Below are 24,344 nucleotides of genomic sequence, written 5' to 3' on the forward strand. Positions count from 1 at the left end.
TTCGTCTTGCGGGTTTTCCGTCTTGCGAGGCATTCGTCTTGCGGGGTACCACTGTATGTTGTTAAAACACAGAACCCTAAAACCATTTTCTCAGACTTCCTGCCTATAGGACTGGAATGGAGTTGAAGTCCAAAACAAAAAAAAATTAAAACTACTTGCTGGTTAATACATACCTTGGAGTTCAAAGAAAGAATTATTTATAATATAAGCACAAGGAGAAGCATTGTTATTTATAAATAAATTTTATTTATTATAAAAATATCAGCGCTTCTTTGAAGATTGGAAGTGTGTCATATAGGTAAGACAGTCAGTCTAACAGAACAGCCATACACAAATCGACTAGAAATTAAGCCGAATTCAGCGGGGCTTTCTCCCTGAAAGTGTGTGTGTGTGTGTGTGTGTGTGTGTGTGTATGTGTGTGTGTGTGTGTGTGTGTATATATATATATATATATATATATATATATATATATATATATATGATTGATGGCCTATTGCTCTTGGCCAACTAAGAGAACACACACTGGAAGGACACGCTGATATTATGTACCATATTTACTTGAATCTAATGCACACCTTTGGGGGCCAAATTACATTGTGAAAATTAAGGTACGCATTAGATTCGATGGTGCATTAGACTTGAGTAAATACGGTATATATTTCATAGGTACTTTTTTTTTTTTTACTCAAGGCCACTCACAAAAAAAACATATACAAAATTTAAAACCACAGACACCCAAACAATTTACCCATATAATACAAAAAGAACCCCACCCTGTCCTATGAAAGAAAGTGACAGTCAAAATTAGCACACTTCACCATCAAGAGCAGTACTGATCTCATAGTACAAAGAAGAAAATTTAATATATTTTTTTTGAATTCTAGCCATCGTGGCTGTTCTTAGAGAACTCTGCATGCCTGGGAGAGAACTGAACCAAGACCTCTTCGGGAAGATTGTGCATCTGATTCAGATCTATTCTCCCAATGATTGCCATCAGCATCAGGTATGAATTTTAATCTCTTCTAGCATAGCTGAAACATTTAAGTTAAAAAAAAAAAACACAGAGAGCAATATTACTAAAATTTTAAAACAACTGGTACCAAATGCTTCTTCTTTTGAAACCCAGCAGTTCCCTGGTGTACAAACAGAGCATTAGAAGAAGAAGAAGAATCCCTCACCTGCAGCATACAACTGAGTCCATAAACCAGTGGACGATGTTGTGGGCAAGAAAGGAAATCCGAACATACTAGCTGTGCAGGGTTGACCACAGGCCCGGCTGTAGTAGGGCTTGGAACCGCTAGAGGTGGGTTATTTGGTCCAATCATCATATGAGGTGAGTGGGCAGCTATGAGGTTAGGACTGTCACTTATTAACAAAGAGAGGCGTCTGGCACAGAAGAAAGCAAGTCGGCGTGACAGGTAGGCCGACTGAACGAACTCTTCAGAATACTGAAAAACATTTTTAGAAATAAAAGTCATTCATCCTAAACCATAAAATTCCAACCAACATTTCAAAAACCGTTTTGTACCAATGCAGGCGAGTGGTCAGTCCAGGTTAGGACTGTCTACTCCAGCCTTCTGCAACCCAATGCCCTCCAGATGCTTAGGACTACAACTCCCATCAGCACCAGCTAGCATGGCAGCAGGGCGTCAGGCTGGGGAAGGCTAGTCTACTCTGACTGGCAGCAGCTCTCCAGCTTCTTAGGCAGAGAATGGTTCTCTGCTACATGTGACCCTGATGCTGGGGACTGAACCTAGGGCCTTACAAATATGAACATAATCAAATCAAAGGAACAAACAATCTGAGATTTGTTTTATGCAGTGCGAGTTTCATAGCCACATCTTAAACCTACTTACATTAATCATACTAATAAAGACCTTGTATTTTATTTTTAAACACGTAGCCCACATATGCCGGTACGGATGTAACTCAACGGATTAATCAATAGTGCATTAGACCCAAACATGTACCACAATATGCCCCCATTGCAATAACTCCTATTATGAACACTGTAGAACACGACCAACTCACAAAATGCTTAGCTGAAGTACAGTGTTCGAAACTCCCATTGTTCTAAGTGCATTTTGCAACAGGGAATTCCATCAGTTTCTGAGCTCTGGGTGCAGTACTGCGCCTAAGGTTTCAGATTAAAACTGCAGAATGGAAGGAAAGGAGGACCTTTTTCTTCCTCCCTACTTCCAGCTACTCTCTGAAGGCTGGAGAAGAGACCCTCTTAAGAATATTAGTGGGGTGAGCAAGGGAAGGACTAGATCATGTGAAAAATGCCTAGACATTCGGTTGTTGTGTCCATAACCTAGGTTTGAGGTGCCATTTAGCTCCTAACATTCACATCTCTGTTTCTAACACTGCTGAAGTATATGGTGATATCCAACATGGATGTTCACTCACACAACTGAGTGAATGAACCCAATTTTCTCTGCATGCACCTTCTGGAACAAATTTTGGGAGCGCCAGGGAAGGCTGGAAAAGAGAAACTGGAAGTCCTGCACTGCAAGTGGGCTGCTACCATTGGATCTCACCCTTAATGTTCTACAAAGTAAAGGTAAAGAGACCCCTGACCATTAGGTCCAGTCGTGGCCGACCCTGGAGTTGCGGCGCTCATCTCGCTTTATTGGACGAGGGAGCCGGCATACAGCTTCCGGGTCATGTGGCCAGCATGACTAAGCCGCTTCTGGCGAACCAGAGCAGCGCACGGAAACGCCGTTTACCTTCCCGCCGGAGCGGTACCTATTTATCTACTTGCACTTTGACATGCTTTCGAACTGCTAGGTTGGCAGGAGAAGGGACCAAGCAACGGGAGCTCACCCTGTCGCAGGGATTCGAACCGCCGACCTTCTCATCGGCAAGTCCTAGGCTCTGTGGTTTAACCCACAGCGCCACCTAGGTCCCTAATGTTCTATTACTCTGTGTCTAGAAGCTGGTTTTTGAACTATGGCAAAATTATATTGCCAACACACCCAAAAAGACTCGAGACAATAAATATAGGTAACAGGTTACGGTTATTACAATACAGCAACTATAGGAATTGCCAATCAGAATTATTCAACTAAATTAACCAAAACTATTGATGTCTGGGGTGGAGAGGTTCATTGACGAGGATGTCAACGCTCCCATGTCCTAAGCCAGCTGCCTGCTGTGATCATGCAGGAAGGCCTGAGAAAATCTCTCCCTTCTCGCTGCGTGCTCCTTGGATATGTGAACCAATCATACCTTTAGTGCTCTACTACTCCATGTCTGGAAGCTGGTTTTTGACCTGTGGCAAAATTGTATGATGCTCTGTACCTGCAATATTAGTGGTAGTAGGAGTTTTAGAAGTTCATCATCAGCAGGCCTTATTTTTTCCAAGACATCCAATATCCATGTTAAATATTCGTGTCTTTCGAACAGTCCTTCCTGCAATGAAGTTTAGAAAGATCACAGATAGATAGATAGATAGATAGATAGATAGATAGATAGATAGATAGATGATAGGTAGATAGATAGATGATAGATAGATAGATAGATAGATAGATGATAGATAGATAGATAGATAGATAGATAGATAGATAGATGATAGATAGATAGATAGATGATAGATAGATAGAGTAAAGAGTGCAATTGGTACTATGTCCCAGTGTTCCATTACTCAAGTTACCAATTAAAACTAAAAAAAACGCAACCCAACAACATTAAAGTAGCATCCCAATCATTCAAACCATTTTAGACAAACAATAGAATGATTTGAAACAATCATTTTTTTAAAAAAAGAGGCTGATACATAAGCCAGTCATTCAAGTATCTGAAAAGATTCTACAAGGGACTGAACAGCCTAAATATACTTGATTTCTGTGGCAAAGACTGAGACTGAAATACAGAGACTGTCTCCTGAACATTCCTAAACAAGGTCTTCCCTTCTGTATCTCTTTTTGGGAGAGAGAAAGGAAGACAAACTCAGACAAGATTCTTGGATAAGTCTACAAGTTTTTCTGCTCCCTAGATTTCAGGTTTCCTCATTCAGCATTCCTAGCTTTCATTGTTGTCCCCTTCTATCCAGCAGATAAGAAATCATATTGTTGTTGTTTGATGGTACAGTGGACACGGAGCAGAGGCGATTTAAAACAAATCAGCTGCGTTGTTATTTTGCCCCGGAGAACGACATCTTAGCACATTATTGGAAAAGGTTACCTGGAACATATAGAAAGCTAGCTTTTCATTATATTCCCACTGCTTCAGGGCTTGTTCCACCTCAGGGGACACAGCTGCAGAGCTGCTGCCTTGGCTTGAGGTCATGTGATAAAATTCTGCAATCTTTGCCAGCTGTTCTCGGAGGTATCTGGTTGAAATCTGAGTCCATTCTATGAAGACAGAAATTAGATGAGTTCTCACGATTCCTTCCCCCCACATCAGCTGACAACATGAGGAGATACACAACATGAACAATTAACATGATAATTAGCTAGACTATCAAAGTACATTTTCAAGACAATAAACAGCAGGTCTTTAACACAGAGCCTGTTCAAATGGCTCCTAGCATGGCATTCTGTCCTCTGCAGTATCTTCAAAGCATTTTTGCTAAATGATTGCATGCTCTGCATTATGTTCTTACAAATCCTGCTTCTTTGCAGATTACAACTGTTATTGGTGGACCTAACTGTGTTCTGCGAGTTTCACCACCTCACAGAGATTTCTGTTCTTGTGAAATATTTATGACTGAGCTCGGAAGGTTTACTAATTCAGGCCTGTGTAGTAAACTGCTGCACAACAGATATGAAAAATTGTTAAGATTGTGACAGTTTCTATTTTGTATTAATGAGAGAGAGAGAGAGAGAGAAATGCACAAGAGACAAAAAGCAATATTTACAAGCAGTGCAATTATATGGCTGTGAACGGCTATCTCTGGTGGGAAATAAAACAGATACACAAGAGGTGTTACCTCAAGTTTTAAAGGATTTTCCTCACATTGTATTATCAGAGCTGTTGAATTTGCCAACACTATACAGTACAGCCTATAAGCATTAGTGTTCATGTTAGGAGTAGGGAACGTTGGTCTTCAAGATGCTGCTTAACTACAAGGCCCATCAGCCCTTGCAGGGATGGCCAATGGCCATGTACTGGTGGGGGTTGTTGTTCAGTGACACCTGGAGGATTATGGGTTCTTGCTGAAGCTGATGGGAGTTGTAGTCCAAAACATTTGGAAGTTGGGGGAAATTGATCTACCTTTTGAGGCCCTGCTCTGTGTTTCATTGCCTCCAAAAGATACAAATGGGAAAGCAAAGTTAATTTATCACATCAACTGTTGGAGGTTAGTTAACACACAAACTTTTCATTTCTCATGTCAGTGGTCTGAATCAGTACACACACACATTACGCTCCTTGTACCTCGAAGGATTATTTTTGGCAAAGGTTATCAACATAAAAAGAGTTGGGATAACCTCTTCCCCCCTTTTCAAAGAAGTACAATCTCCATCCTTTAATAGGAATATAACTTCTATACGACAATCTCCAGTTCAGCTTGTACAATGGGAGAGCATTAGAAGAACCAGCCAACTGAGTTTTCTCTTTCAGAGTCTCTGCTGGTTCCATTATAATTGGAGCATAAGAAAAGGGAAGGGCATTATCAGAAGAACTGGACCAAGCCACAGTAATGTGAGCCCAAAGAGAACTGTCATCTCCCAATACTATAGTCCAACTTTACTATTCCTCCATGAAGCTCTGAAAATGCACCTCATTCTGTGGTTAAAGGTCACCTGAAGCTCCCATCATGTGCATCTTAATACACAACACACTGTACTGTTAGACAATAATTGAAAATTAACAACATAACTCTCTTGAACTTCAAGTACAAAAAGTTTAAAGAAATGAATGCCCAGTGTACATGAATGTATTTAGGTTACTGCCATGAAGTCTCCAGCAAAGTAACAGCTACTATCATTCTTGTGAATATTATGTTGGATGGCATCCAAAATAATATTAATGCAAGAAGTTAGGTAGCTGACATAGCTAAGCAAACAGTAGCATAAGTGGAAGCACACAAGCATAGCTGTCACTGAGGATAATAATAACAACAATCACAACCACAACAGCGACAACAACAGGTACCCTAAGAATTGTGCAACATCTTCCACAAGCAGAAGACGTACATTTATTTTGGCTTTTACGCTACCCTAAGAATGAGGCTCCCATTCGCAGAATGGCTGTGGCACAAATAGGATGCCCCGCTTAGATATCGCCACACAGAAGTATTATAAAAATATATAGATATACATACACACACATGCAACATCACACACAACAAATAATGTCTGACAACACTAAACCAAAATGCAATATGAAAGTTCAAATAAAAACCTTCCATGTTAATAAAACCAGCAAACGTACACATGCAACCCAAGAAGAAAAATTCAGGTTTCCCAACTCCCTCAATCTTAAGAATAGCATAAGACATCACTAATGAACATGCCCCTGAGAATGGATGGGTCTTCAAGGCCTTTCTGCAGACCTGAAGTGTGGCAACTTTACAGAGATCAGCTGGTAATGAATTTCAGAGTCAGGGACCCATATTGTTTAAATGTAAATAAATTGTGAAGAGCATTTTGCAATGTCAATCTACCTTTCTCATTTTTCTTTTTTAAAAAATCAATAAAAAATATTAATAAAAGATGTAGTTAAAGCAGCAGGCAGCCATATCACCCATTGCGAAGAATGCATACAGCAGTTTTTCAGCTGATATGTAATGGGGTGTAGGAAAACAAATTCACATATATTACAACAGATATATATTCACATATATCTTGCACAGGCCACCCAAAAAGTTTATATTCTTCTTTAATGCTGCTGCTGTAGTGAGTGTTTAACACCTTTTTGTTGGCAAAAATGGAAGTTTGCATGTATACGTTTTAAAAAATGCAACAGAATTGTTTCTAAACTGCAAAGACATAGCTATAGAGCTGCATTCAACATAGTGCTAAGGAGGTGACGGTTTCATCAGCAGCAGGATTTTTCCTTGCACAATAGAACACACACAACACCAATATATAACACAAATGTGTTCTCCCCCAATGCAACACCAGATATGGGTACAGGATAAAGTGGGGGGAGGAGAAAGGGGGAATCTCCCTGTGCTAGCACTAAACTTTGCACTAGTGTGAAAGGTTCACTGAATACCAACCGTAGAATTTGACTAAAATAACTGAAATACATCTATGGAACACGCATTGATAGCACCAGGCTCACCACAAGAACACGCCACAACAATTTATGGTACAAATCCATTACAATTGCCAATGAATTCATATATTTACCAAGATTTGGATCAGCAGCCTGGCGTTTTTTGATTTTAGCTTCACAAACGGCAGAATAGTATGCGCATGTCATCTTGATCAGCCATGCTGCTCGCAGCAACGGCACAGAATATTTTGCTAAGTAAGCAAAAACATCTTCCTTTTTACTGAGAATTGGGACCTGGGTTGACAAGAGGTTAAAAAAGTAAGAGTTAGCAGTGTAATTGAGGCAAAGTTAGATGAAAAGTTAGAAAACTTCACACTAAAAGATGGACCTCCTGTATTCATGACAGTGTTGTGAGAGCTCAGTGGGTACATTTGCACTGCAGCCACTGAGCAACTCCTAACAGAGTAAAGAAAAACAGAAGGAATTCCCAATTCTCCCAACCACTTTTTTTCAAAATCTATACAATATGACCTGTTCCCAATATGGTTGGCACAGTCTTAAGTCACTTTTAATTTAATTGCCTCCCCTGTCTCAAATTTATGAAGCCCTCAAAATACTAATATGTACCTTTTTTGCCAGTATAGTCAGTGGTTTGTTTCCTGCTAAATCTGCAAACCAATTGTGAATTGCACTCTGGGAACGAGCAGTAACTAGCCAGTAATTGTCTTTGGCATTTACTTGCGGTTTCTTCTTTCCTGTATCCTGGAAAGTATTAAGTTTTAACTTCTCTTCTAATATGCTGCTAAAATAAGCTCCAATCTGATAGAGAGGGAGGGAATAAAAGAAACATACACAGTTAAGTATCTATTAAACACTGCCACATACAATATCCCCATCTGAGGAGATCTAGAATCAATGTTGTTTAAGCTATCAGCTTAGTAAGAGTGTATTCTAAATTCCCTGGTGCTGCAAGTCAGTTTTCATACTGCAAAGGGCTAAAGTGATAGCCCATTATCTTTTAAAGGTAAATGCTCTGTGCCTATAAAACAAAAAGCTATTAACTAAGAATGTATGAAGCATCTATCAAGGTAGACCCCAATACGTAGCAGATACATAAAAAGGAAGAAAGTCCTGTTGAATCATAAGCAACATCCAAAATTCACAGTTTGGCAGTATCTTTATTAGGGCTATTATTTTCTCGCAGCTGTGCCAATGTGACTTCCTTTGATTTTTCTGCATTTTGCAGAATACCACCTTTAGCCATTCAGAAGCCAGATCTACAAAGAGAGGGACAGGATTCTCTACCAGCTGAAGAAGGGACTTTTCAGGAGTTATTGGTCTCTAGCCACTAGATATTCCAAACTAGTGGAGAATTCTGGGGAACTTGAAAGCTTACTCAGCATTGTGTGATTTTGGCTAGCCCTAATGAAAGTATTGTCCAACTTTTGAAACATATTAGAGACACACTTGAGCATCAGTGTCCCTCTGTGGGTACGTTATCTCCAGGTTAGGCTCCTGTCCAGCAAAAGACTTAAATATGTACGTTAAATATGTACACATTTAACGTGACTGCTTAACTTGAAGCATATGACATCTGGCTTCATTTGAATGCTTTACATATTTAAATTCACTGCTAAATCGGAGTCGTAATTAGCACATAGGGTGAGCTGCACAAAGTCCCATCAACATACCCAGAAACCCCAACTTTGCAGTTACCACTGTGTTAACCCCAAAGAATTAAGAGATACAAAATCAAGAGAAAAGGTAGTTTCTTTTGCTGGAATAGCACATATTTACTTACAAATCTGTAAACTTACAAGTTACACAGAACATCTGTCTACTGAAATAATGAATACCCACAACTACCTGATTAAGAAGAAGGAGAAGAAGAAGAGTTTGGATTTGACATCCCACTTTATCACTACCCGAAGGAGTCTCAAAGCGGCTAACATTCTCCTTCCCCTTCCTCCCCCACAACAAACACTCTGTGAGGTGAGTGGGGCTGAGAGACTTCAGAGAAGTGCAACTAGCCCAAGGTCACCCAGCAGCTGCATGTGGAGGAGCGGAGATGCAAACCTGGTTCCCCAGATTACGAGACTACCACTCTTAACCACTACACCACACATTAATACTACTAATATTAATTCAATTTATGAATCACCTTATAAGAAGACATCTCAAGACTATTAACAATGTATATATTTGCCATCAGCACATAATAAATGCAAAAATCACATAAAATGCCTAAGATTTATTGTCCAATCCAGTAAACACATGAACAAAAGCATACCCTAATCTACAAATATCTTCTCACACAACCATGGCATGATCACCAGAAATAAATCTACACACTGAAGCCATTCCCAAGAGCAATAATGTACACATTCAAATGCCTGGCAATGCAAAACAAATTTTTTTGCCTTATGTCTGAATGTGATCATAGGAGTGACTGTGAAGGAAAACAGATGAAATTACTACATTGTCATAAAGGAAAGTACTTTTGCAACAAACCTCAATCCCAACCTTACCTTTGAAGGGTTAATGACAATATTCCTAGCAGAGCCATGCTCATCTCCAGAGAAGGCTGGCTGGTTACTGAAACCTTGCTTTACATTCACAGCTGTAAGTTCATCCTACAAAGAGAGAGTTTTTGTTAAGTTATTCAAGCTGTAGGTTGAAGTTTTAATTACTTTGCTCAATGCCTTTTTGAAGAAATTAAAATTCCTCATGCATTTTATATACCACAAAATGTCGTGCTGAAACAGTAATGTGTTCCCTCTATATGCCAGTCTTTCACATCAGTGTATTTTGGGATAACACTAGTCTTTTATCTGCAGGAAGTTGCTTACCAGGCCGAATGTTATCAAGGCTTAATCTCCTACACATTCACTTTCATCATCAAAGGATAGCATTTTCCAGGATACACAGAGACAAACACTGACTTTTTAATGTTCTGCCACCATCTTACACACGTCTATGTATGTCAGCCAATAGATTTTGGATACCTTAAAGGCTTTCGGGGTTGGAAGTGGAAGAGGCTTAACGGCTGTTTCCTAAATTAGGTACAAGATGCTAGTCCCTCTTTCTCTACCTCACACACAAACACAAAGGCACAACAACATCACTAAGTGTTGGATTAGCTACGATGCCCCCTGTATACACATGGCTGCTGTAACATTTAAAATTCATCTTATCCCAGGCCCCTAGACCACTACACATAGCTGCCACCTGAACCATACATTGTTGACATGCAGCACTTGCAAAGACTCTGACCTAAACCTAGAGAATCTTTCAACTAGTAGATCGCTAGGATAACTGCCATAGCCAGCCTCCTGGGTGTCAAACTGCATGTTAGTTTAACCTTAGGTCTTTTTGTGTGCATGCAACTATTTTAATTTTAATCCATAAACTGTTGTTGTATATTGTTTTAAATGTCTATTTCACTCTTGTGAAAACAGTCTCAGTTGTGCTTCTTGAACTGGTCTTGGACCGTAATAAATTATTATTATTATTATTATTATTATTATTATTATTATTATTATTAGTGCACTTCGAAAACTGTACAGACTTCTGGTTGCCAAACCAGGGCAAGGATTCTGAAGAGATGGGAAAATATTCACAAAATGGCAACCAAAAAATGATCAAGGGGCTAGAGCAGCTCACCGATGAGGAAAGGTTGCAACCTTGGGAGATTTTTAGTTTGCAAAAATGGTAAGGGGGGGGGATATGATAGGGGTGTATAAAATTACACGCTTGTATTTGCACAACTGCAGTGCAGTGCTTAAGCAGTAAGAACAACTTGGTCCCACCTGAATGTGACCCAGCCAAATACAAGTGTGACAGACAGCCACCATAACATCAACTCTCTCTCCAAAAAGACGGGGGGGGGGGGAGTGAGTGACAGCACAGCAGAGGATAGTATCAGCCTGCAATGTACTGGAGATATCACAGATAAAGAGATATCTGTGACCCATGGGCAACCTAGCAAGAATCTTTGGAATATTGAGGTGTAACTGTGAAGCCTGCATCAGTGGGGAAACGCTCCCATTAAGTTTATTTCAAATGGTTTAAGCTTCCTTTCACCCCCATCCCAATTCCTACAGCATGACTCAGATTCTAACAAGCACCCTACCATGGAAACTGACAGGCAAGGAGTTTAGATAATGTCAAGCTCAGTTAAATGAAGTATAAAGTTGAGCACGCTGTCATTTGACTTGACTTCCAAGCACTCTCCTACTGAAGACACACAGGGCGACTGAATGGAATTGTCGCTTTCAAAGCAATGCACTGCATGTGGCATACTACACTGGGTTTTGCCAGGTTATCAGGTTAGCTTTTCAAAGTGTCAACTGGGGCCGCTAAAGCCTAATCACGTTGTAGATTTGTGTGTGTGCGTGCTTTATGACAGCACTTCAGCACCTGCGTACTATTGGGTTTTTAAACACAGTATAGCTAGTAATAGTAAAGATATAGAACAAGTAATAGTAAAGATAGATGCTTGTTGTGACTTTATAATTTGTTTGGAAATCTAAATGGACTGCGTAACAATCTTGCCACTTTCAAATTGAAGTGCTCACAACATTGCAACTTTATATGACTACACTTCTTTTAAACTGCACACGCTGATGAATGCTTATTTAGTCTATTGAGAGAACCATTAATGTTTCCCAGCTTTGGGAAACAAATTTTACCCAAAGTGTCAACCTGGGAACCACATTTTATCTAAAACAGGGATGGAGAAACTCAAAGCAGCTTACGACAATGATACACAATGATAAATACACAATGATAAATATGCAATGATAAAAACAAACAGTATCTTAAGGAAAAGAAGAGTAAAAAGGCAACGGACACATAAAACTAATCCCAAGGTACGGATTTCTTCCCTAGGGAAGAAAATGTGGTTCCTTTCTTTTGGAGTCTGCTAATGATCCCTTGAGAGTCCCATGGACTGCAAGAAGATCAAATGCATCCATTCTTAAGGAAATTAGCCCTGAGTGCTCACTGGAAGGACAGATCCTGAAGCTGAGGCTCCAATACTTTGGCCACCTCATGAGAAGAGAAGACTCCCTGGAAAAGACCCTGATGTTGGGAATGATTGAGGGCACAAGGAGAAGGGGACGACAGAGGATGAGATGGTTGGACAGTGTTCTCGAAGTTACAAACATGAGTCTGACCAAACTGCGGGAGCAGTGGAAGACAGGAGTGCCTGGCGTGCTCTGGTCCATGGGGTCACGAAGAGTCGGACACGACTAAATGACTAAACAACGATCCCAGGATCCACATTCCACATTTCTGATGGTTGGGGGAGCTGGACAAGGGTCTCAGAAGATGAACCAAGTTGTTGGGCATGCCCTCATATAATTAATTACGTTATTGAGACCAGTGTTAGAAACTGAGATATGAAAGCTGGAGCTAAATGGCACCTTAAACCTAGGTTATGGGCACAACAACGGAATGTCTAGGCACACGTTTTTATAACAGGAATACAAAGTTGAAAATGAATGAACTGCAGCTAAAATATGATGTTCGCTTTTCACATGGTCTAGTCCTTCCCCTGCCCACCCCCCTAATATTCTTAAGAGGGTCTCTTCTCCAGTCTTCAGAGAGTAGCTGGAAGTGGGGAGGCAGAAAAAGGTCCTCCTCTCCTTCCACTCTGAAACCTTAAGCGCAGTGCTGTGCCCAGAGCTCAGAAGCTACTTGCGCTAATGGAATTCCCTGTCGCAAAATGCGCCTAGGACAATGGGAGTTTCAAACACTGAGACACAATGCAAAAGGGATTTGTTTGATTTCGTCAGACTCAAAACCTGCTCCTTTTGCATTTTTACTGCTGGGTAATATTCTGTATTAACAACTCCTTGAAAAATACTTCCATTACATTATTAAACCAAATAAGGAACCTGGGACAAAAGAAGTATTTCTTCACTTGCTACAGAATATTTTCAACTCTATAATCTTTATCAGGGTGGGGAACCTTTTCCAGTCTAAGGGCTGTATTCTTTTATGGACAATTTAAATAAGCATTTGTCTTTCCCTATAGATCCAGCCACAGGACTCCAATGACTCCTAAACCAGCGCCACACAAGCCAGCTTTTTAGACTACATAGTGCTGTCATGCCAGGTCAATACAAAAGCCACTTTGTACCATCTCGGTTTATTTGCTTAAAACCACTGGTAATCACAAAGCATCTCTCATGAAAACAAAAAGATCATTTAAAATGCCAAACATTACAGAATATTGCCACATGCTAGATAAAGGCACAAATCTAGTTCAATCTTGTATCAAATTATGGCCTAGATATGGTCAAGCAGTTGTGCTTGCCTTATTTTCTGGGTGCAAGTCCCTGGTGCAAATAATGCTGTCGTAAGTAACATACTTATCTTGGTTTGAAAGACAAATCATTTTGGAATTGAAAATAATAAGTTTCGCCTCTTAAAGTGGACCTGAATGTGCATGGGTGAGATATAAGATGTGCAAAAGACAAAACATGACATGGATTTCATTCGAAAGGATGCTGGTGAAACCGCGACTTTGTGGTTTTGGATATGAATCCTCCTGCTGCAAATTAGGATAAAATACATGATTTTTAAAAAATGCACCCAAAGGCCAGATCCACAAGGGAAGGGGGATATCCCCATACACAACCATTTTGGGTCATGCCTTTGTCTGTAGCAGAGTACAAGGTAGCGCTTGCCTGATGTCAACAGGCAGGGAGTTCCAAAGTTTAGGTGCTGCCATACTATAACTAATTTGACATTTTCACATATTAAAGAGAAGAAAAACAGTTTGCCAGGCCTGAATAATAACATGAAAAAATCTCTGAGCAAATGATGTTTCCTATTTTAAACTTGAGAGCTAAGCCCTCTTTAGGCACTATAACCCGAAGATGGATGCTTCCGCCCAGATCTGTGAGACCCTCCAGACATTGCACACGTTGCCAGAAAACTTCTGCAGCCAGGAGCCATATGTGCCCATGAAGGCTCCCTGCATAGCCAGGAATCCTAATCTTCTGAATCAGAAGACAGGGTGGAAAATAAATAAGGCTTTGTGGTTCTTCAGAAACGCTCTCTATATACGAATAGAAATAAAGGGGTGCCAGCAAACATCCCTGTCTTAACCTCTGTGAATATGGAGTTTCCATTTGTCAAATTAAAAGCATTAACTTACCCTAACTCAAAACAGCATTTGTTTTTTCCCCAAATTCAAAGGTCAAATATTAACGTTAGCAAATGTGGCAAATTTTGTTCCACTAGGGCAAATCTCTATCCACTAGGGCAGTGTTTCCCAACCTTTTTTGGGCAAAGGCACACTTGTTTCATGGAAAAAATCTCGAGGCACACCACCATGCCAGATGGGGAAAGGTCACTTTTTACTTATGTAAAAAAAAATAAAAAAATAGTAACAGCATAGAAGGTAGAGAAGGTAGGACTCGAACCAGTGGATTCACGTTACAATAAAGATTTTGACTAAACATGGGAAAGAACTTTCTGCTGGTAAGGGCTGTTCAACAGGGGAATGGTCTCCCTCGGGAGGTTTTTCCCTTCTTGGAGGTTTTTAAGCAGAGGTGGGATGTCTGTCTGCCATGGATGCTATGGCTGAGATTCCTGCACTGCAGGGGTTGTACAGTACTGGATAGCCCTGGGGATCCCTTCCAACTCTACGATTCTATTAGGATCCCTTTTATAAAAGAGAGAACTTTAATGGCACGGTCATTATTTATTTCGGCTTCTCCCAACGGGGCCACGAAGGATCAGAAAAGCTGAAGAAGAGACCCTTCCTCAGAGGAGGCGGGAGACCACCGGACCCGCCGAGGAGGGGAATCCGGCCGCCTTTCCCTCCAGAGCTTCGCCTTTTGCCCCGGCCAAGTTGCGCCGAGGGCGCCTTGCGGGCTCTGCGTGGCTTCAGGCGGAGCCTAGGAGCCACTTCCCAGCCTGGAGGGCAGGCTGTGCGCGGACCCCGCCACTCTCGGGGCGCGATCCAGACCCGGCTGCCTTCCACGGCCAGCAGAGGTAGGCCGCCGGCTTCTAACCCGGCGGAACTGGGGCGTCCCAGGCGCAGCGCCGCGCTCCCCGCTCCTCCCGCCCCGCCCCCTTCTCCCGGGTGCCCCCTCCCTCCTTTGTTCTCCGGAGCCCCGCCTCCCCCTCTGCCCCAGCTCGCCTATTGGCTCACGCAGCCGCCACTCAGGTGGGGGCCCGCTTTGGCCCCGCTCCCCGGCCGCCGAGAGAGAGTGGGAGCGTGCGGGGCTGGGCTGGGCGGCCGGGCGTCTCCTTCCCTGCGCTGCTTCGGCCGCGTCTGCAGCCGCCGCGGGACCAGGCGGGAAGCCAGTCATGCCCAGACACTGCCAGCCGCTCAGAAGGAGCCGTCGCTCTGCCGGGCAGCGCCTGCCTGCGCGCCCCTCGCTCCCTGCGCCGAGGATGGCGGGGGCGCCGGGCGCAAGGCAGCGCCGGGGCTGCTGGGCAAGCGGCAGATGCTGATGCAGTTTGGGGAATTCCTGTCACAGGGAGCAAGGCAGAAGCGGATGACGGGGCACGTTCCCCGGGGGAGCGGGGCCGGAGGATTAGCCCGACTCGCCCGCCTCCCTCCCACGGCACACTAGGCAACGTCCGGCGGCACACTAGTGTGCCGCGGAACACCGGTTGGGAAACACTGCACTAGTGAAAGGTTGATGAGGCATCTGTTTTCTAGTTTTAACATATTTTGATATCAAATGGTACAGCAGAGAACACTGGCCAAGGCCATTTTCGAAATGTTGATGATTCTTCTATGTCAACATAAGAAGCTTCCTTATACTGAGTCAGCCCATAGTTCCATTTAGCTCATTACTATCTACCCTAAGTTGCAGTGTCTGTCCAGTGTCTGTCCTGGGGGAGTCCCAGTCCTAAGCTGGGGACTGAACGAGGGACCTTCTGTGAACAGATTCTCCACAACCTGGTTTTGCTCTGCCCAATTTTCCTGCTCAAGAAGAAAGCAGTTATAGATTTTAAGAACAGACATCCAATATACTAACTGATGTGTAATTTTTAGGATCTTTGCTACAGCCTATTTGAAGGGGATTTATATCCGATTCCCAGCCTCTGGGAAATTTACTTCTATATGGCAGAACAATTTAGCCAGCACTGTATGCCATCAGCGACCATGACATTGTGTCCTTTGGGAGGCAATTGGAGACAATGCGATCCATCAAAGAAATTATAACAGGTATTCCTGAATCTGTAGAGAGGTGAAAAGAGACTGACAAGGCCACACTGGTACTCAGGAAAAGATACAGTACAGCAATACCATATCCAGCAGGGAAGATGAAAGATAACTGGTGTAGTCATCTATAGCTCCAAGCTAAAATCCCTCCAGTGTATTTTTAAATGTCCTAAAATCAATTGTAGGAAACGCTTATCCTCTCAAGCAGGCCCTGGGAATATCTTATAGGGAGCATCCCCAACTTAAGAGAAAAATTCAACAGGCAACAAAAGTTGACTGATTGGAGGGGCACACTGAGGATTCAAGCCGTGCAACAAACTCTAGCAAGAATTTGTTGTATTGTATTCCAACACTAAGAACAAAAGAATGTAAGAAGAGCCTGCTGGATCAGACCAATGGCCCCACCTTCTCCAGCATCCTGTTCTCACGGTGGCTAACCAGATGTTGGTGGGGAACCTGCAAACAGTATTTGAGCACCAAAGCACCTTCCTGTCCTGTGGTTTCCAGCAACCGGTATTCAGAGGCATTGCTGCCTCCCATTGCGTAGGCAGAACATAGCCATCAGGGTTAACTTGAGAGTTTGGATTTGATATCCCGCTTTATCACTACCCGAAGGAGTCTCAAAGCGGCTAACATTCCCTTCCTCCCCCACAACCAACACTGTGAGGTGAGCGGGGCTGAGAGACTTCAGAGAAGTGTGACTAGCCCAAGGTCACCCAGCAGCTGCATGTGGAGGAGTGGGGACGCGAACCCGGTTCACCAGATTACGAGTCCACCACTCTTAACCACTACACCACACTTGTCCTCCATGAATTTATCTAATCCTCTTTTAAAACCACCTAGGTTGATGGCCATCACTGTCCCCTGTGTAAGCGAGTTCCATAGCTTAACTACTCACTAAACAAAGAAATACTTTTTCTTTCAGCTGTTTGCAATCCTCCAATGTCCAGCGTCATTGGATGTCCATGAGTTCTTATGTTATGAGAGAGGGAGAAGAAACTTTTCTCTACCAACTTTCTGACTCAACCACAATCCATATACAATCAAGGACCTCTTCCTCAATATAAAGCTGTCACCTAATAACAACACCCATTGCCAATTTACATCAGCCAAACAGGACATTCCACATTTAAGTCAGATATTTGAAACTTAGGAAGCAATTCACTCTTTTAAGTTTTGAACAGAATGATTTTAAAGGATAATTAAAAGAGTTTGGATTTGATATCCCGCTTTATCACTACCCTAAGGAGTCTCAAAGTGGCTAACAATCTCCTTTCCCTTCCTCCCCCACAACAAACACTCTGTGAGGTGAGTGAGACTCATTACCAGACTAAATTTTCCAGTATTTTACTAAGAAGAAGACATTGTCTTCTGAGTGGTAACATAGTCCCAGCCATGACACTCTACTGCTTCAGTATTTGGATGTTCTGTATTCCCATTATTTTGAGGACCTACCTTGTTGACTGGGTTAATGCTCCAAAGTACTTCTCCTAAAGTGCATGTATATGCCCACCACTATGTCTTCATAGAAATGAAACACTACCAACTGCTTAGCTACTGTTAAGTAACTGGGAGTGGGCTGCAATATTGCAGACTCCCTTCCTCTAACCATGGCACCAGTGGTGATGTGGGCTGTTCTTAGGACTAGCCAGGGCTCCCACTTAGCCTAGCATCTGAATCCACACTGGTGTCTTTTCCTAGCTCACAATTTACAAGAGGCTTAAAAAATGGTTTTTCACTCCTTTCTGAGTTGCTTCAGTGATGTCTTGAGTGACATAGCACAGCAAAGCATCTGGATAGCAACACTTCCTCGAAGCACTGTTGCATGGAAGAGGACTGACGTGGCATAGCCTGAACCATGTCAGTTTATAGAGATAGAGGTGCTGGGGAGTTTTTCCTCCCTCCTACAGGGTTTCACATTAAACAACCTATTTAATTTAGCACAGAAGTATTGGCAGACAACTAGAGCAAGTCTGAATTCAGTATTCCACATATGTAGCCCAGTCTCAGGTGTATTTACTCACAGTAAGCGCTACTGAATTCAAAGGGACTTACTCATTGGTAAGAGGTTTGGAACTGCAGCCAGTTTTCTAAGGAAGTGGTTATTTTATAGTTGCAAATCTTGACTTTGTACTGATTTATTCCATCACATGGGAAAATACTGAGCAGAGATATTCTAAGATCCGGGGGCAGCTCCACAGTGAACCCTGCGGGGGATGACTTCATGTGTTGGAGCAGCAGCTTTCTCAGCAGACTCCCATGATTCTTCAAATTAGTTTCACACATACTACCATAACCCCTCCATCGGCAGTGACTGTCCACAAACTGAACACATTTTTACATTCAGAAGATGCTTCAGTTGCTATAATGTTATTTATAACTTATATGTACTTATAACAAGGATGTTTTATCAAAAGCTATGTACAGAATGTCAGGTCATTAGCATTATTTGCCTGATTTCAGCAGCAAGTAACAAAAGTTCAGTTTGTTTCACAAGTTATACACACCTGAACCAGTTCCGTTTCTATTAGCAGTGGAACATATAAATATTCGCGACCACAACATTGATTACAACATGTGATAAGCATATACTATTCTTAAAAATATGTGGTTCAATGTATATAGGAAATGGAACACATTTTAATTATTAACCATATGGGCCCTTGTTGTTTGGGAAGTTGCTGCTACTGCAAACAGAAATTAAAATTAAAATTAAAGTCACTAATTATATCACATTCCAAAGATGACACAGTCTTGCACAGGTCATCAGGTGTGCATTGATTTGGTGTTGTTTTTTTACTCTTGTCAAAATGATTATGGAAAAATGAACATAAGCATCCCACTTATCTACCCACTTAGAAATTGTTTTGATTGAAAAGGAGGCTAAAACACACATACCCTGTAAATACCCCAAGAAATCACAGAAACCTATAAAAGAAATCTGTGTTTTTTAAATAATAATAATAAAAAAACTGGTTCTGTAAATTGGGGAGTCGCTAAACATTTTTCTTTACGGCAAGCTTCCACAAGGTGAGAAACAAACTGATTTGAATTTACCAGCTCTTGCATATACCAAATCTTGTACTCTAGAAGACTTGGGAGACTCTGGCTATGGCCACATGTCTTCAACTCTTGGAAAGCAGATCGAACAAGAGTCAAGAGACTATAAACCCATAGATGGCTTTGATATGGGTGTGGGGATGACATCAAAAATAATTATAGAGATTACTATCTCAGGCATCACCCAGTTTTTGATAATCAAGTCAAGCCAAGCAATGTGGTACAACAGTAAAGATGGCCTAAGTGACAAGACTGGGATTCCAAGCTAGAATCCAGCTGTCAGTTATGTCATGCTAATATGAAGACCATTAAACTGAATTCTATATGCCTGGGATCGCCAATGTGGTGCTTTCCAGATGTTGCTGGACTACAACTCCCATCATCCCTTGCCACAGCCTATGTTAGCTAGGGCTAATGGGAGCTTGAGTCCAATATCTGGAGGGCACATTGGCTATCCCTGCTGTGCACTCATATCAGCTCTCAAATTTGGTCACAGCATAACAAAACGGTAGCAAACAATAGGCCAATGTGTTTATATTATACTGTTGCACAACAGGCCAATGTGTTTGTATTATATTGTTGTTCAAATATGTAATATTTAACTATTCTGTAAGCTAAGCAGCGTTATTAATAGTCAGCATTCTTCCCAAATAAAGCATGGCAGTTAAAGTTTATTATTAACATTTGAAGAATATGCTCAACCTTTTTTTGTTTTTAGCATTCCATATGGTTACTCTAAATAGAAACTTTTGAGTAGAGAAATAAAAACCTTCCGTCAAGTATTACAAGGCATTTTAGAAAATCTGAAGTACAAAAAGAAATTAAAATTTCTTCAACTGCTCCAGACACTTCCCAACCTGACTTTGACAAGTGTCAGAAAGGAAAACGAAATTTGGTTCCCTGGTCCAATATACATGTATCAAAGTCTTCTTACATTTTGCACTGACAAACCTAAACTGTGAATTATCATCAAGTGGCAACATTCACCCGTTTATCACATTTGCTGTTGTGGTATAAAGCAACTCAAAACTATCAAGTTGAAAGTTTGGGTTGGATAAGAAACAATTCCTCCTTTTTTAACACATGGTAAAACTTCCCTGTCCAATGTACAATGCATATTATAAGAACCGCAACATAATTTGAATAAGTCCACAGTAAAAAAATAAATAGATCTAAAGGCCAATTCTCAAATTACAGCTACACAATAAAGTTCTGAGTGACACAAATTTTCGACAAAACCTTCAGAACCACCACCTGTATTTTGGATACGGCAAGGTAACGAATAATCAGATGTGCTTACTCCCAGCTCTATTTCCCAGTTTCCCTTACAGTAATGAGCCCCTTGAGGACAGAGATTTATCAGGCATGCTTACTATAAAACACCATAATGTACAAAGATGGCACAATAATTTCATATCGAAGTAGTGGCTTTGGGGGCGGGATATTATTTGCAAGCCATTTACCATGTGGGCTGGTCCAGTTCCATAGAGAGATACCATATACCTTCCTGACAACACTTTTCTCACTGAATTGAAGGATAGGGCCTACCCACATGGAAAGAGGCTTGGAAACATTGCAGTAACATTGCATTACTCCTGCAGCCACACAAAGGCAGTAGTAACACCTGGAAATTAGCCATCTAGAAGCAGTTTGCTGGTGACTTGTGGTCTTGAACCTTTAGAAGGGAAGAGGTTAGTTACAGCTGGGTAGCAGGTGAGTGAAGGAAACAAGCAAATCCCTCAGCAACTTGCAGGTAACCATTATAATAGGCCTTTCCTCCTCACCTTGAAATAATTATGCGTTAATTGCAGAGCAGCATATCTAGATAGCATCACAAGTTACTATTCAGTGCCACTGGCTGTTGCAATTAATTGTTAAAAGCAGGTGCCTTAAAGTCATATGATTGTGGCTGTGTGTGTTTTGGAAGTGAAGGAGGAGGAGCTTTACTGACTCCTGAGTCAAGTGCACTAGCCCATGGGAAATACCTGTCTGCCACCATGCCTAGCACAGGAGCCGACTCCCAGGAGCTGAGGGGGTCTTTGCCCCCTCCCCAAAATAAAGTATTTGAGGGGGTCACACACCCCCTGCAGTTGATGGGCACTGACATTCACATGATGTGTATGCACCATGTCATGTGAGCAATTATGTGGGGCGGAGCTTACCTCCCCCCCCCCACACACAAGTTGACACCCCCTGATACCTAGGCACCTTTTTCCAGTGGGAAAACACACTGACTAGTTCAGCATGGCCCTCCATCCCCTCGCCCAAGAAGTCCCAAGAAGTCGGAGGGGAGGGGGCGTTGAACAGAAATCAATTCTCCACATGTTGGAAGAAGGGTGCCCTTCACTACACATACCTGAGAGAGCCCTTTGCGAGGTGCCAGGGGCTCTTGCCCAGGTGTACCAAACGCGAGTCAGGGTTTGTGTGCGCGCGGGCGGAGGGGGGTGGGGGGTGGGTAGGGGAAAGGGCGGCTTCCCTTTCAGGAGCCGACATTTTTCAAAAGTTTAAGGAGGTGCGCTGAAGGGACAAGCGAGCCGGGAACACGGGGGAGGAGAGAGGGGGGCGGGGAGCCGCCACAGCCACCGGGAACCCGGAGTGCGTCAGGCCCAGGCAGACAGGAGCGCGCGCGCGCACAGAGAGACCCGGTGCGCCCCTTCCGCCCTCCGGAGAAGCCGAGTCCTTCGGCGGAATCCCCTCAGAATGAGGCCGCAGCCCCGACTGCTGCATGTCCTCTTCCCTCAGAGCCCCCCATCCCCCCCTCATTCTCCCCTCCCCCCTTCCTTCTCAAGTAGCCACCGGGCAAACTTCTCCCCCTCGCCAAGCGCGCGCTGGCGGGGAACGGGCGAAAGCGCGGGCTTTCTTTTACTCCCCCCTCCCCGTTACCTCCTTCTGCTTGGGGTCTTGAGGGTAGACGTCGGGCGGCCCCAAGCGGGAGCGCTTGAGAGGTCTCTGCTCATAGCTGAGGAGCCCGAAGGCGGCCATGATCTCTCATGTTTAGCCGGCGAAATGAATGAGAGGGAGAGCGCGAGGGAGTGAGTTGGAGATGGAGCAGCCTCTGAGCGCCAGGGAGCAGCACTTGGCTGGCAGACGGGCTCCCCCTCTGGGCCTGGCTCTTCTCCGACAGGGGAGAGAGAGAGGCGGCGGGGAGGCTGCTGCTGCTGCTGCACAAATGGGAGCCAACGCACAGAGGCGAGAGAGAGGGGGCCACCCCCTCAGTCACCCAAGGGCCCGGTAACTACGGGAGGGAGGCAGCGAGCAACTCGGGAATGCAAGCGACTCGGTGCCCAGAGACACAAAAGAAACAGCCACCCCTGCTGAGCTTAACGTGATGCTGTTTCTTCCCCGGCTGCTGCAAAGTCTCAGGCTAGAACAAATGTCACCGGAAGATTTTTTTCCACCAGGGATGTAGTTCCATTGGCACCACGCTTCGTTTTTCTCTCTTCCCACCACCCCCTTTCTCCTCCTCCCAATAGCTCAGGTTATTGAGGATTTTCAGTCGCCACTGAGAAGGTCAACAGGGGCGGGAGGGATGTTCTACACATACACGCGATCAGAGCACATCAATCAATCAATCAATCTGAAGTCGGAACTGTCCCACCCATTTCCACACCCATCATTGCTAGCGTGGCCTAGAATGAATCCAAGGAGCGTTGGATTGACCATGGAAATGCACCTGATCGCGAATGTAATAAGGTGGTTAAGGGATAACTAAGTCACATCCATTACTGACCTTAATTAAGTGCCTATAGTACTATGGGAATTGTTCTGTGGGGGTGGTTTCAAAGCACACATTCATATTGCTGTGCTCCACTTCCTTGACATCCGTGTCAGTTCAGAAAAATTGTGCCACCTATATCTAGAACCACTCTATTTTTTGTGATTGCATTTTTTCCTGTAATTTTAAGGTTTTTTTCCAACTGTTTTTAATGGTGTGATTGAAATTCTTGTAACCTGCCCTGGGACTTTAATAGTGGTGTGCTTACAACACAGGAGCAGATGGAATTCATCAACCTGGGAAGGTTACCTAGGAGAAAGAAAACTGATCCTAAACTTCTGCTGCCTTGTGGGACATCTTTGGGAGAAGAAAAGGCTAAGAAGTAAGCCCTACACAAATCGAGAGTGGAGTCCCTAAGATGGTTGGATGCTGCTTTGAACACCTCCTTCCAGCAGCTTCTGCAGCCAAACTGGTGCCAAACACATTGCTCTGCTTACCTTTGGATCACATCAGCGAGGCCGAGAACAGGGTATTGTCATCTGGGCAGCCCAGGACCTCCATACACACTGTCCAGGCTTGCACCCCAGGGAAGTCACTTTGGTGCTGCTAATGCAGCGTTTTGCCTTCATGGCTTCACCCTTCATGGCTTCACTCCATTGTCTCTCAAGGCAGGCGGATGCCAACAATATAATACAACACAGATTAGAATCATCGGAAGATTTCTTTTGCAAGATTGAGGTAACATCTCTGCAGCTACTTCTGAAAACAAAAAAGGTTAGCCAAAATATATTTCCTAGGTGTTGTTTGCTCTTGGGTATGTATTCCTGCAGTCCAGTCCTATGCATAAGTACTTGAAGTTCTATGTATACCCTGGGAGAGAGCCAGTGTGGTGTAGTGGTTAAGAGCGGTAGTCTCGTAATCTGGGGAACCGGGTTCACGTCTCCGCTCCTCCACATGCAGCTGCTGGGTGACCTTGGGCCAGTCACACTTCTTTGAAGTCTCTCAGCCCCACTCACCTCACAGGAGGTGTTTGTTGTGGGGGAGGAAGGGAAAGGAGATTATTAGCTGCTTTGAGATTCCTTAGGGTAGTGATAAAGCAGGATATCAAATACAAACTCCTCTTCTCTTCTTCTGGGGAAAGGCCCCATTGACCTCTTTACTTCTGAGCAGAAATTTATAAGAGTGCACTAACAAAGAGTTAAATGG

At 43.0% G+C, this 24,344-nt stretch overlaps 1 protein-coding gene across 2 annotated transcripts in view; it reads right to left on the reverse strand.

The window, feature by feature from the left end:
• MED12L (mediator complex subunit 12L) overlaps positions 1-24,111 on the reverse strand; it is a 187,874-nt gene extending 163,763 nt beyond the window's left edge. Inside the window, exons 1-7 of one of the 2 annotated variants that reach the window (XM_081190734.1) lie at positions 22,307-24,111; positions 9,696-9,800; positions 7,795-7,986; positions 7,302-7,461; positions 4,186-4,355; positions 3,304-3,414; positions 1,179-1,448 (exon numbers count right to left, since the gene is read on the reverse strand). In XM_081190734.1, coding sequence (XP_081046860.1) covers positions 1,179-1,448; positions 3,304-3,414; positions 4,186-4,355; positions 7,302-7,461; positions 7,795-7,986; positions 9,696-9,800; positions 22,307-22,405 — 1,107 coding nt within the window. In that variant the 5' untranslated portion in view covers positions 22,406-24,111. The remainder of the gene's footprint in view (positions 1-1,178; positions 1,449-3,303; positions 3,415-4,185; positions 4,356-7,301; positions 7,462-7,794; positions 7,987-9,695; positions 9,801-22,306) is intronic. The other variant, XM_081190735.1, reaches the window with a different exon arrangement.
• Between the last annotated feature and the right edge of the window lie 233 nt (positions 24,112-24,344).

This window comes from Podarcis bocagei, assembly GCF_964188305.1.
Source record: "Podarcis bocagei genome assembly, chromosome: 4".
Lineage (NCBI taxonomy): Eukaryota > Metazoa > Chordata > Lepidosauria > Squamata > Lacertidae > Podarcis > Podarcis bocagei.